Consider the following 14,681-nt stretch of genomic DNA (forward strand, 5'->3'; position numbering starts at 1 on the left):
GTCCTCACATTCTGAAAACGTCTAGTGCTGAATGTAGGGCTGACTTTTTCCGTGGTTTCGAGTCACACTGAAGATGACAGCAGTTTGCTCTGACTTGGGACACGCGTTGGTCCTCAGACTTATTCAGTAGGCAAACTGTCAAATCCAATAAAATCCAAAATAAAAAGTAACTGATGCAGTTTGGAGCTATGTTAGAGCCTCGTTCTGTATGATATTTTGGTGCTGACAGTGGGAGGTGGATCCTCGACAGTAGAGATCCAAGGAGTCATTTCTCTGGCCGCCAGGCCCAGCTGCCCCTATGGACTTCCACTGTTGTTTGACCTTTTCAGAGAACAGTCACTGATCTCCTGAGAACTGCATATAGTGCCATGGATCATGTCTTCCTCCTCCCACATACCCCAAACACTCCACAAGTGCCAGCGGCCATCCAGAGGGATGTGGTCACAGATTGGCTCTGAATGGCTAGCCCGGGATCTAATGTTCATCACGACTGATCTTGTATGTGACCCCCCTGTACAGTCTGATTGCATCTGATGAGGGTTATTTATCCTCCAGACCCGGTATTAGTCAAAAGAATTTGTCGACAAAAGAAAACACTCATTTTAGGTTGCAGAATATAGATGAGAGAGGGAAATCTCTGGACTGGTCGTTTGTTCTTGTCTCTCTGTGATTTGCAAGGGCTCCTTAGGAAAAAAGATAAACATGTCAAATATCCCAAATTTGCATCTCACAGTAATGAATACTCTAATGTGTAATAAAACCCAATGTGACTCAGCAGATACTGCAGCCAGTCTAGGAAGATCTGTCCTTGGCTGTCAGCGAGCCTGCCCCAAGGGGAGCAGCCCAGAGTGGAATTCCTCCACAGTTTTGGAAAACTTAGCTGTTATTTGAAAGCAAATCTGGACCCAGCATTAAATAGCCAAAGCAGTAGAATTGGGGTCCACAGGTTTTTTTTTCTGTAAGACAAGAAATTAAGTATCTTAAACTTTTATTCCATATATTCATAATTAATTATGACTGTCATAACTAGTCATCCATGCCTCTGTAGAAGGGAAGAACTATAGACAGAGTGGAGGGAACCAAGCGTGATGTTGAGTTATGAACTACTCATAATTGCCGCATGGAACACACTATTCTTCTATTTGGTTGTTTGTTGTTTATTTTTGAGACACGGTTTCTCTGTGCAATCCTGGCTGTCCTAGAACTCACTCTGTAGACCATACTGGCCTCACCTCACAGAGGTCTGCCTGATACTGCCTCCCGAGCACTGGGATGAAAGGCGTGTGCCACCTAACCTGGCCTCTTGTTTTTATTTTTAAATGTAAAGATCATCCTTTGCTCATCGGCCACAAATGGGCATCAGGCTGGATTTGACTCATTGGCCTTGGTGTGCTGACTGCTGAGCTTGAATACTGGGGAACCATTTCAAATGTGGGTGGGATGGGGGGAGGTGAGAGTTTTGGACGGGTAGCGCTGTGTGAGCCTGAAGTGGCTTAGGACAGACCTTGGCGTGTCTTGGACTTGCTAAGTAGCTGAAACTATCTTATGGGACGGGGATCATGTTGTGGTCAGAGTTGTGTTTTAGAAAACGTGTCTGGCTGCTGTATGAGGAACGGGTTGGAGGGACGATGAGAGACATGAAGGAGGCAGATACAAATCCATACGCCTTGACAGAGACAGGGCTTTCCCATCTTCATGTGTAATTCTCAGAGTCTATTTCCAGGCCTTGTTCCAGCCAAGTGAGATGGCCCTGCTATGTGCACCTTGAGTGCTCCCTTTGCTGTTGGTGCCCAGCCTCTCCTTTACCACAGGTGTCACTGATACCCAAACCTTTACAGTTCTCAGAACCAGCAAGAAGATGGCTGCCTCCTGCTCCCAGTTTGTGCTCTCTCTCTCTCCAGCACTCCCTGCCTTTAACAGTCTTGTCTGAGGATGGCTCAGACGCTGCCACTGTGTGAAGCCTGTGCTGACATTCTGGCAGACCTGGCCGTTGTTGCCTCTGTGGCTTGTGGTGTGTGTCTAGATGGATATCGTAGAGGTATCGCTTCTTTTTCTTCTTTTAAATTTTCTTACTCGTTATCCTCTGGCAGTTTCATGTACGCATACAATGAATTTGAATCCTTTCCCCCTCTAGTACCCTGTTTCATCCCCTTCCTCTCCTGCTTAAACCCTTCTTCCCAAGTCCTTCCTCTATGACCTGTGTGCACGTGGCCCTCTGGGCTGCTTGCTGAGTGTAGGTGGGAGGTTATTTACCAGAACACGGACAATTTATCACCACTGAGGAAAGTGATACCCTTCCCCCACCACTGTTAACTACCAGTAGTCCTTCCCAGAGGGACGGGGCCCCACGAGCCCTTTCTCCTTCCACAACCACAGTGAGGTCATGAGTGCACCATCCACGTCACACCCAGAAGACAGTTTTACAGCATCCCCTCCCCAACCTCTGTTTCTTAAACTCTTGCTACCCCCTTCTGTGATATCCCCTGAGCCTTGAAGGAGAGGGTATAGATGTCCTATCAAGGTCGGGTGCTCCGCAGCCACTTACTCTCTGTACTCGGATTGGCTGTGAGTCTCTGTGTTGACTACCCACCAGTACAGGAGTTTCTCTGAGCCCAGCAACATCATTTATTAACAGATGGACATAGAGATCTTGCAGCCCAGGAAATCTCGGAGCTCCCAGAGGGTCAGGATGAAATAAGCCTTCAGCATGGGGGGGTAAATGAGGAGATGATGATGAGACAGTGGCTGATGTGGTGACCACTGGACACATTGTCCTCATCAGCTGGCTCATTTCAGCGCACTTGCATGTGTGTCTGCTTCGTGTAAGGGCCTGTGCTGAGTAATAAGGCTACCATACGGCAGTGACATGGCCCCTGACCTCTTCCACCATGTGCCAGACATATTAGACATCTCCAGCTATCTGAAGACATGCAGCCTTGGACAAGTATCCTGGGGTAGCTTAGAGAAAGCTGACAAAGCCAGGGGAGGGAGGCAGCCACCTGCCTGAGGGCTGGGGACTGTTTTATAAGGAAGCACCTTTGAGATGGCTTTCTGGGGATGAGCTTCCAGTGCCCAGAAACATGAAGAGGGTGACTGGGGGGACAGGCCAGGGGTAGGGAGGACTCTCTGCCCCCCAGGGAGACAGAGCTGTGCTGTAGCAGCTAAGACTGAAGGAGGACTGAGCCTGACCCCCACAGGCTGTGAATGTGTGGGTGGTGAGGTTTCCCAGGAAGGAGGAGGGGACGGAGCTAGCTCCCGCGTGTGTTTGGGCCTCGTGTCACGTGTTACTTCTGTTATCCCTTCTTTTGTTTTGTATGGTAGTTCTTGGACCTTTCCTTCAACAGCCTGACTGAGGAGGCCATCTGTGATCTGGGGATTCTGCCGCATCTCCGTGTGCTTCTCCTCACAGGCAATGGGCTCACCTCTCTGCCACCCAACATGGCTGTTGCAGAACAGTAAGTTCTACACCCCTGGGTTTATTCTGCATGTCCCCTCAGTCAGTCTAGTATTTGGCTACTCTGCTCTGACCTGGGCTAGCTAAACACAAATCTTTATAGGAGGTGGCTATCTAGATGGCTGGAACATCTGAGGGTGAGGAGCACTCAGAGCAAGGGCTCTGCCTCACTCATTCCTGATCTGCGGCAGCGAGTCAAAGATCTGGTGCTTTTCATCCAATATGTAGTCAGCTGATGTTGACCAATAGGGATACTGATGGGACATTCCTAGTGATGATGTCCATTGCCACCATGGAAGACAATGACAGCGATGATTGACAGCAGTTTGTTAGTTGCTCGGGGGTGGGGATGATAGTGATCGATCATTGCATTTAGGGTTTCATTAGTTAGGATCATTTTGTTTCCAAACTAACTGAGGAAAAACTGGGTATTTATGAACCTTTAGTGGTAGCCTGTACCTATTTTATCAGTATGTGAGAGGCTGAGGTAAGAGGTTCATGGGAGTTCAAGGTCAACCTGGGTTACATATTGAGACCTTGTCTCCTGTAAAAAAGAAAAGGAGGGCTGGAGAGTTGGTTAAACAGTTAAAAGCACCTTGTTGCTCTTGCATCAAGGACCTGGCTTAGTTCTCAACACCCACATAGCAGCTAACAATCATCTGTAACTCCAGTTCCATAGGTCAGTGCCCTCTTCTGGCCTCCTTGGGCACTGCATACACGTGGTGGGCAGACATACATGAAGCACCTATACATATTAAAAATGTATATTTTTAAAAAGGAAAGTGAAGGGGCTTATAAATCTGAAAAGGCCTTCAAATGAATCTGCTGGATTTGTGTGCTGGGTTCTGGTGTCACGTGGAACTTCTGTTAGGGTGTCTATGGCTTGCACAAAGTTTTGCTTGCCTTTGTGCTGACTACATTTGAAGCTAGGCTTTCTCTGTGATAGGACATGCCTCAGTCAGACTCACAAAAAAGTATTGCAATTGAGAATTTGCTTGCTCTGAGTACAGAGAGATCACCATTGGTATTTTTACTGTGGAAAATTTCAGAAATGTCTAAAAGGAAAGCTATGGTTTGACTTTGTAATACGCCCTCAAATGTTTTATACACTAAAGGGTAGGTCCCCAGCCTGTAGGGCTGTTGTGGGAGGGACAGGAAGTTTAGGAAGGGAGGCCTGGCTACGGGAAGTCATTTCCTGGGAAGGTCCTTGGGGGATCTTGTACCCCCTCCCATCCTTTGTCTCTCTCTGATTCCTGCCCTCCCTGAGGTTGGTAACCTCTGCCATAGACTCCAGTCGCACGACTCCATCTCAAGCTCAGAATCAAGAGAATAAAGGATCCCAACTGAAGCCAATAGCTAAAAGAAATGGTTCTTCCCTGTAAGTTGCTTTTCCGTGGAGCGATGGCTCAGTGGGTAAGAGCACTGGCTTCTCTCACAGAGGTCCTGAGTTCAACTCCCAGCCCTCAGATGGTGCCTCAGAACTATCTGATGCCATCTTCTGGGGTACAGACATAAGTGTCAACAAAACTCAAACATAAAAAACATAAGTAAGTTGCTTTTCGTGGGTGTTTGTCACCACAGAGGACAAACTGTGTATCGGAAGGAGAGTAAGTGGTAAGATGGGTTCCCATGCCCCTACCACCCAGTAGTTAGCACCAGACAGTTGTGAGGTCATGGCCAATCTGTTACAGCTATACCCCCCTCATGCCCTATTGTAGATTATTCTTAAGAAAAATGTACCCAGCTATAAATGACTCTGCTCACAAATGAATCAGAAGATTCATGTGTCATCTATAAATATTCAATATGTGCTCCTAGAGATAAGGGCTCTTTTAAAACTCAGAACCAGCAAGCCTTTATTCCACCTCCAGCCTTGCCAATGATAAGTAGAGAGAATCCATTATATAAATCTTAGGGCACTTCTGAGGGATGTGGAAGAACAAAGGAAGGAGGGCCGACACTCAGCTGTTGAGCCGGGAGTCTGCACCTGGACTTGAAGAGAGGCCGCTGCTCGTTCTAGCCCTGCTGCCTGGACACTCACCACTGTCTCTGTTCCCACGCTGCTGCTGTATGAAGCCGGGAGGAAGATTTGCCCCCACTTTCCTGGGTTGGCAGAGTCTTACCCGTCCCTTCAATTGATAGCACTACAGCCAGGTTAAAAAGTCAGTTTGGCACGCATAGTTAAGTCTGCCATGCAGAGCTGAGCACAGAGGGAAGGGGTGAAGGCTGAGGGCATGGAGGCAGATGACTGGTACACCCACCCCTTGGAGCCCTAGTATCTCTCTCCTCTCTATATTTCATTCCCACACAACAGTAACAACCACCATAGGCTTCATGTAACTGACATTTGAAGACACTCTCCCTACTCCACAACATGCTGACATGTAGTTCCATCAGCTTCTGTATCTATCTCTGAACGACTGCTTCCATAGAAATGTAGGAGCCAGGCATGGTAGCATTGCCTGTAATTGCTTGGAAGAGAAAGGCGGAGGATGAGAGTTCAATGCTAGCCTGAGCTACACTGTGAATTTGAGGTCAGCCTGGGGTACATAGTGAGACTGTCTCAGAAAAAAAAAACACTTATGCAGATGTTTTATAACCAAAAACTAAGTTATGAAGTCAGTGATCACCTAGCAGCTTATATCTGCAGTGCACATGCACACACTCATATGTCTATAAAACAAGAAGAAAATGTAACAAAATAGTCACAATTGCTGCAGTCATCTTTGTAAGCAGATTCTTCTTTGGGCTGCCAGCTCACAAAAATGGCACAGAGATTTATTACTAATCATGAAAGCTCGACCTTAGCCTAGGCTTGTTTCTAACTAGCTCTTATAACTTAAATTAGTCCTATTTTTAATCTACATTCTTCCATGTGCTCATTACCTCATTTCTATTATGCCCTTCCCGGTGTTGTCATGCCTGACTGGTGACTCTGCCTTCTTCCCAGGGTCCTCTCTGCCCCCAAGCTCCTGCCTAGCTATGGACCATTTAGCTTTTTTATTAAGCTAATCACAGTGACATAACTTCACACAGTGTAAAGGACTATTCCACAGCTTTCCTCCCTTCTTGTCTAAGTAAAAAGGAATGGGTAACATAAAAAACTATATAAAAAAAGAACATTATCAGGTAAGAATTGCATTTACAATGTCCAGCCCATTTGTATTTGGCATATCTGGAGAAAATGCTCCATTATTTATTCTATCTTGATGAGTCCAAAGCTCTGTACCTAATTTACCTTCTGTCATAACTAAGGAAAACTGCAACTTTGACTCCTAGTCTTCAACTCTGTCAAAGACCCCAGAAGAAATAATATTACCTGAGTAGACAGTGATTATAGTGAAAGCCATTTCCAAACCTATAGAAATGAGACACCTGGACAGTCACTCAATGTTCTTCTGCATTGTTGGGGCATCCAACCTTAGGAGTACAAACCTGGAATATCTGGCAGACTCTTCTATGAAGCAGGAATTTTTGAAGGACTTTCCTGCCTTACTGTGGGAAAGTTAAACAGTCTTTCTCCTTTGTTCCTGTTGTCCAGTTTGTACAGTATACTGTCAGCAGTCAAGAGCAGTTTCTTGCCCAAATGGCCAGTTTTGCCACATTGAAAGCAGACTCCATATGAAGTTTCTTCAATGCCCATCATCTCTGAAGTCAATCGATGCTGCCAGGAGCAGATGCGTCTCACTGTCACGAAAAGTCCTATGTTAACAAAAAGTTTTAAATGTCATATTCTGTAGGTCTTTGAAGTGTTTGAAGACCATCTATCTATCTAAAATATATGTTTGATCTTGAAAACATACATGACTAAAAGGGTTTTTTGCTTTTTGTTTTTGTTTTGTTTCATTTTTTTGGTTTTTTGAGACAGGGTTTCTCTGTATAGCTTTGGAGCCTGTCCTGGAAATAGCTTTTGTAGACCAGGCTGGCCTCAAACTCACATAGATCCACCTGCCTCTGCCTCCCGAGTGCTGGGACTAAAGGAGTGCATCACTACTGCCTAGCTAAAAGTTTGATTGTTATAGGTGACTAACTACTAACCTATATTTCTTTATTATCCTAAGTAGTTTTTAATAACTTTCAAAAACTAAAAATTTACATTGCATTATTAAATGAGCTGCATAGGTGCAATGCCTTAAATAAGAGGAGAAATGTAAGTATTGTATGTTCTAATAAAAATAACCTTAAATTTGTATCACTGTACAAAAATCCATACCAATGTAAAGTATTTGAGACTAGTGGTCATTCAAAAGTAGACTCTACAATCCACCCTTTTATCTCATCATTTTTATACTATAGCTCCCTTTTTTCTTCAGAAAGAGATCCCTGAATCTAATGTCCTTTGTTTAGTTTTTTAACCATGACCAATAACAATTTGTAACCAACCCTCTTAAACAATGATAAACATTCATAACCCACCAAATATCCAAAAACCATACACCCCACCTCTCAGGAATATAGAAATTGTGTTTTCTAGACTGCTTCCTGTTGTTTGGGAGCATTGGCATCTTTGGGGGACCCTGAGAAAATTAGGTAATGGTCAAGTCCTGACTAGAATAGTCTGTGAGGCTGGACCATCTCAGCCAGCAGCCTTGAAGCTGTTCTGGATCTCTCAGGAAAATCTGAAGGAAGATCTTCTAGAGAGAAATTTCAACCGTGGTAAAGATGCCAAAAGAGCCAAGAAGACAAGGGGAAAGTCAGGAAAATGATGTACAAGCAAAATATGAATATCAAAGAGTGAGAGCCTGAGAAGAAACAAAAACTGTACAAAGTATTGAAGTGAAAAGGTTATCGGAGGAGTCCAAAGGCAGGCTTATTAAGTCTGAGAACTAAAAGGACTCTCCTCTTCAGAGCCAGAGGTCCCTGAAGATACTGTCAAGCAAATCAATCTGTGTTCTATGGAAGCCCTGGAAGAGGAAGAGGGGCAAGCTGGGAGAGGGAGGAGGAGAGGAAAGAAGAGAGGGAGGGAGGGAGGGAGGGGAGGGAAGGAAAGAGGGAGGAGGAAAAGGAGAGGGGGAGGAACAAGACAGGCAGGGAGGGAGGGAGAGAGATTATTTGAAGAAATAATGACCCTATAATAAGTTTCCAAGCTTTATATGAATATAAGCATCCGTGAAGCCCAGTGAACTTGGTGCACACACTATAATTTGTGTCAAAGATAAAGAGAAGTTTGAAACCAGTACAAGGGAAATGACCCTTCACATGACGGAGTCTCAGTAAGAGTATCAGATGATTCTTGACTTTGGCAGCTAGAAGGCAGAAGTCTGACATATTCAGAGTGCTAAAAGAAAAACCTGCCTACCAGGAGTCCCATGTCTCCTGCCCTTCAGGATGCTAGAGGGATGACTGAGTCCATGCTACCCTTGAGAGGACCCAGTCTCTATTCCTAGCAGCCACACCCAGGAGCTTTCAATGGCCTGCTGGACTCCAGCTACAGGGAATTCAATGCTGTGTGGCCCCCGTAGATCCTGCATTCACAGGTACACACACACACACGCACGCACACACACACACACACACACATAAAAACAAGCCGTCTTTCTGTGGTAAGGGAGAAACTAAGGCATTTCAAGATAAGCAAAAGCTAAATGAACTCCTCACCTGTAGACCTCTCTACAGGAAGTGTTAGGCTGGCGTGACCTGAGACTAGGATGAAAGACAGAACCCAGAGCCCTAAGCAGAAACAAAGATTGTATTTATGTCAATACTCAGTCAACACGGTATTACTGTAATAATACTGCAGTTCCATGTAGAACGCTGTGGGCAGATCCCAAACTGCCGGATCACTTTAATAGGGACAAACACTCAAGTGTGAAGGAAGGGATGTATTGCAGCCAGTCTGTCCTCACTGGACTGCTCGAACTCCTGAAAAGGTGCCTTTGGGGCACAGCAGTGATCTCTGCTGCTGGCAGATGAGGCACTGTGTGCTTTGAGGACGGGAAGTGCATAGTCTTCCTCCCTGCTGTGGAGGCCAGTTGGCCGCCTGACAGCCACAGAATTAGGTCACCTTGTCCATCTGATGGCTGGGATCTCTGCAGTATGTACACCCACAGAGGACAGAAATAGCCTTCTACCCTCCATCCATCTGAAAGTCCATTCAGAGATCAGCCCAGCCACCCGTTAGCAGTCTTTTTTTTTTTTTAACAAGCTTTTATTATCCACCCACTGCCTGGAGAAGATCTGTACTTCTGACTCTCTCTCCACGCTAGCGCATGGACAATCAGGTGCGTTGCTGTAAGCTTTACTGCTGTGTAGAGCTAACCATGACAGCTCATTTTTCATTGATGCTGGCATATCAATATGGAATAATTTTTGAGTACAGTGGAGGCATTTCCCCCATCTAGCAGGTGCAGGGCTTTGGTGGTGAGCTGATGGGAGATAGTGGCGCAGCTGGGCTAGGCACCACGGGAATTTCAGACATTCTGAAACCGACGTGGAAAGACAAATACTGAGAGATCTCACTCAAACTTGGAATCTGATTTGTGAAACCCAGCTGGGAATTGAGCTCTGTTGGTAAAGTGAATACTTAGCATCACAAAGCCCAGAGTTCAATTCCCAGCAGCACACAAACTAGGTGGCACCTGATCCTAGAACTTAGGAAGTGGAGCCAAGAGGATCTGAAGTCTGAGAATACATTGTGAATTTGAGGTCAGTCTGGGAAAGATGAAATCCTACTTTTATTTTTTTTAAACAGGAGGTAGGGAATGTTTCAGAGGGCAAAAGTTGGGGTGTGTCTGGGTACCCACCTGTAACTCTCACACTGGGGCAGGCAGGCAGATGGCCTCTAGGGGTCCCCAAACAGTGACCTCCAGCTTCAGTGAGAGACACTGTCTCAAGAGAAAAAAGTAGAAAGTGGTAAAGACCCCTGGCTTTGACCTCTGCCCCCACACATGGATGAACCCAGTTGCATAGACATGTGCATATATACACCATATAACCCCACACACATACACATACACCCCCCCACATACACATAACCACTCACACGTACACCGACACACATACACCCACACATACATACACATAACCACACACACACATACATACACACATACACCCACCCCCCCCACACACACAATACATCCTCCCCACACACATACACCCACACATACATACACCCACACATACATACACACATACACCACACACACACACATACACCCACACACACACATACACATAACCACACACACATACACCTCCCCCACACATAACCACACACATACACCTCCCCCACACATAACCACACACATACACCTCCCCCACACATAACCACACACATACACCCCCCACACCCATACACATACACCCACACGCACATATACACCCACACACATATACATCCTCCCCACACACATATACATCCTCCCCACACACATACACATCCTCCCCACACACATTACATCCTCCCCACACACATATACATCCTCCCCACACACATACACATCCTCCCCACACACATATACATCCTCCCCACACACATACACATCCTCCCCACACACATTACATCCTCCCCACACACATATACATCCTCCCCACACACATATACATCCTTCCCACACACATATACATCCTCCCCACACACATACACATACACCCCCACACACATACACATAACCACACACACATACACCCCCCACACTCATACACATACACCCACACACACACATACACCTCCCACACCCATACACATACACCCACACATACATATACACCCACACACATACATATACATCCTCCCCACACACATATACATCCTCCCCACACACATACACATACACCCCCCCACACATACACCCCACACACATACCCACACACATACACCCCACACACATACCCACACACACACACACACCCCACACACATACACATACACCATAACCTCCCCACACACAGAATAATGAAAAGTTTATCCCATAGACGCTGAGAGCAGAATGAAATAGAGGCTGAGGAGAGCTGGGAGAGGACAATGGGAAGAGGGGATTGACAGGTATAGAGCTCTGGGTATAGAGGAGAAGTGAGTTCTCAATTATAAGTATGTGCTGGATGGTAAGGAAGGAAGGAAGAAAAAAAGAAACTAGAAGAAAAGATTTGGAATATTATATGTGTTTGAGAAAATAGATGTGTGTATGATGATCCAAACATTACATAATGTATATATTTTCAAAGCATCGCATAGTGCTCCATAAATACATTTTAAATGTGCCCATTATTTTCAAAAGCACATTTCTGTCGCTAGATGAGTCCCATCAGTCAGACATCTGGTTTGTGATGAATGACTCACATCACATGGCCATTTGTGTCTCATGTGTATCTCAGTCTTTGCCAAAAACTGGTTTTCCAAAGGAAAAGGGGCAATATTTTTCTCTTAATGGTTTCCGATATTCCTGCCTACAAAGGGTTCTATTTATAGCACAGCATTGTCATTCATCACCCAACCCAGTACATAACTGAGCGAGAATAAAAGAACAGCTTGAGAAAATGGAGAAATGCAAGCTTCACTTGAAAAACAGGAAACGCAGCAGCCCTGTCTGCGTGACACATCTGTTGCTTTGGACCGTCAGCACCTGGGTGGGCTTGCTGAGTGACAGTCCAGCAAAAGAGCAGCTCGCGCTGCAGCCCCAACCTGCTGAAGAGCCTTGTCCTGAAAACTGGTGGTCGGGAGAAATTAGTCAACGGGTCTGAATGCCACAAGTGCTTCACTTGTGGTTCCTGGAACCCAGCGGGACCAATGAAGCTTTGTACAGGCAATGCAGCCTGAGCACCAAGGAAATTAGGTGTGGTTTACCTTTAGCCTGTGACACAGGCGAGCCTTACTGTGCCATCTGGGGTGTGTGTGTCTGTGTGACTGTATTACCAAGTCCAGCCAGCATGATGTTTCCTGTGGGACATCAAAATAATGAAAATTCTTATGGATTGATCATAATAGGGCTTGAAGTTCGTGTGGCCCTGAGGGAAAAGGGCACAGGTATACACAAGTCCCCGTCAGATTAAAGCAAGCTATTTCTGGAAGTCTAATTAACTGATAAAGAGAAGGGTCCATTTTCAGGTTCTCAGATCCACTCCAAGTGCCACAAGCTCTGTTGATTTACCATACAAAGCTTTCACATCTGCAACAACAGCTGGAGAGGGAGTCACCAGGGAGTTAAGATCCCATAATCTGCAGTCATTCTTCAAGGCCTGAGATGAGCAGGGGTTGCTCCATGGGAATGTCATATGATTTGACAGCCTTCCTGTTCCCACGCGTCCATGCCAGCACCGCTCTCTCTGCAGTGACCTCGGGATGACAATGGAGTTTTCAGTTTACTGTTAGGGAGGTGTTCTAGAGCTCCAGCATGGCGTTTTCCATAGCAACAGTCCCTCAGTTTGGGGCTGAGTAAACAAGCGTGGGTGTCCTGTCTAATTCTAGCCTTCCCCTGACCTCCACAGTCCCCATGCTGAATGGCAGCCTCCCCCCCCCCCGCCCCTGTGCCTTCCACATCCCCAGAGACCCACGCCAGCCAGCAGGTGTCATCTGATGGTTTGTTCAAGTCCAGCTGGACACTGTACGGTGCTGCTTGCTGTTCTGTGTGGGTGGCGCTGGGTGTGGTAGCTACAGTCAGAGCGAGCACTCGCTCAAATGAGCTGCTCTGAGGCAAGAGCTTGCTTTTCTCTTTCATTTAAACCCAATTCCATCTAATTTAAATGCAAATACCGAACCAAATGAAATGTCCCAACTCTCTCTTTTAACAACTTAAATCACTTTTTTCCTTGGCATACTGAGAGTCTCTCTGATTATCTAGTGTACATTCTACATGGATAATTCCAAACCTTCTTAATTCGGTTACAGTAACTGAAATTATTTGAAAGTATTTCTAGTACACACTGTCTCTTGGGGTTTAGTTCTCTGGTTCCCTAAACTTTACCCATAGGCATTTTCCTAGGCTCCCATTCTGAGGCACACCATGGACCCTCATTGGTACTATCAACAGACTTTCCAGTCAACTTTCCAGCCTGCCTGTCATTCCTGTAGTGGGCAGACAGCTCTGGGGAAAGTAGCCTTTGGGTCACTTCCTAAAACTCAGCCCCATAATCCCTCACATCTTATGAGTTTAGGGGCACCTCAGATAAGTTGGCCTACATTACTTGTCTACTGTTGGGAGCAGTGAAACAACTTGTTTTTCCCCTGATCTGAGTGCCTACAGCTGCTCTGAGCACGAGACCTTCAGGAGTTCCTGATGGCAGGAGAGTGGTTTCTGGTGGGTTTGGCTGGGGCGTGCCTATCTCTACATAATCTGCCCCTGAACACAATAAAGGGGGCATTCTTGGGGCTTTGGTATCAGTGTTAAAAGGTCTGCGTGTTGGTCTGTCTCTGCATGTGTATTCTCAACCTCCAGCCCCCTTGCCTGAAGCTCGCGAACTGGGTAATAGCACACAGAGCCCAGACACGTGGGGGGGGGGGGGGTGCACAGCAGTCTACGACAACATCAGCGCTTCCATTTCTTTGGCCGGGTGTCCAGAGGTACAGCTTTACAAACTCTCCGTCTCTGCTCATTCCCAGACAGATTTCCTGCTTGTGGGAGGAGGGGGCTTTAAGGGGTTCACGCCCTCCTGAGGGTAGAGAACCCTTTAACATCTTTGACTTGCACTGGATGCCCTTCTGTCAGCGGGCTCTAGGTTTTGATTATCCAGGCTGTTAAGCCATAATTCAATTCCAACAGGATCACCAAAGCCCTTGAGGCTGCCCAACCTCCTAGATTCAGTTCTGTCTTGGGGATTTAGGTTCAGTACACTGTGACCTCCGGCAGGTTTGAAAATGAGGCCTCTCTTTCCTTTTCGAGCACTATTCATGACTCTGGTGTCTCCGTGGGAAGCTTTGCTGCATAAAGTAAAGCAAGTCCCTGCCAGAGCTTCCTCTGAGTTAGTCGGTTTGTGTCCGTGATGCCCAGATCACGGAGTGCCCTGAAAAACCAACAAGGAGACTGGATCCTGGATGTAAAAGTAAACTTTTATTAAAGTTCAAATTTGGACTCTCGTGTGTCCAACGCATTGCCAATGCATTGGCGTGATCAGAGAGTCTCAAGCTCACCTGGGGTGGGGTGTGAGGTATTTCTAAGGTTCAGGACCTCTGATTGGCTGACATTTGTCTAGGGGTGCCCTGGTGAAAGGGGATGGTATGTGCTGGGCTAAGGGATATCAGGTGATCCCATTTACAATGGTTGGAACTTTAGGTTTCTCCTTTGGAATGTTA

At 46.2% G+C, this 14,681-nt stretch overlaps 1 protein-coding gene across 2 annotated transcripts in view; it reads left to right on the top strand.

The window, feature by feature from the left end:
- The window catches only part of Xrra1 (X-ray radiation resistance associated 1), a 72,873-nt gene that overhangs the window by 28,621 nt on the left and 29,571 nt on the right, over window positions 1-14,681 (top strand). The window contains exon 8 of one of the 2 annotated variants that reach the window (XM_075952362.1): window positions 3,322-3,455. The exons of the other annotated variant lie outside the window; for it this stretch is intronic. Within the exon in view, the coding sequence (XP_075808477.1) occupies window positions 3,322-3,455 (134 nt within the window). The remainder of the gene's footprint in view (window positions 1-3,321; window positions 3,456-14,681) is intronic. 2 annotated transcript variants of the gene reach the window in all.

This window comes from Microtus pennsylvanicus, chromosome 18 (assembly GCF_037038515.1).
Source record: "Microtus pennsylvanicus isolate mMicPen1 chromosome 18, mMicPen1.hap1, whole genome shotgun sequence".
Lineage (NCBI taxonomy): Eukaryota > Metazoa > Chordata > Mammalia > Rodentia > Cricetidae > Microtus > Microtus pennsylvanicus.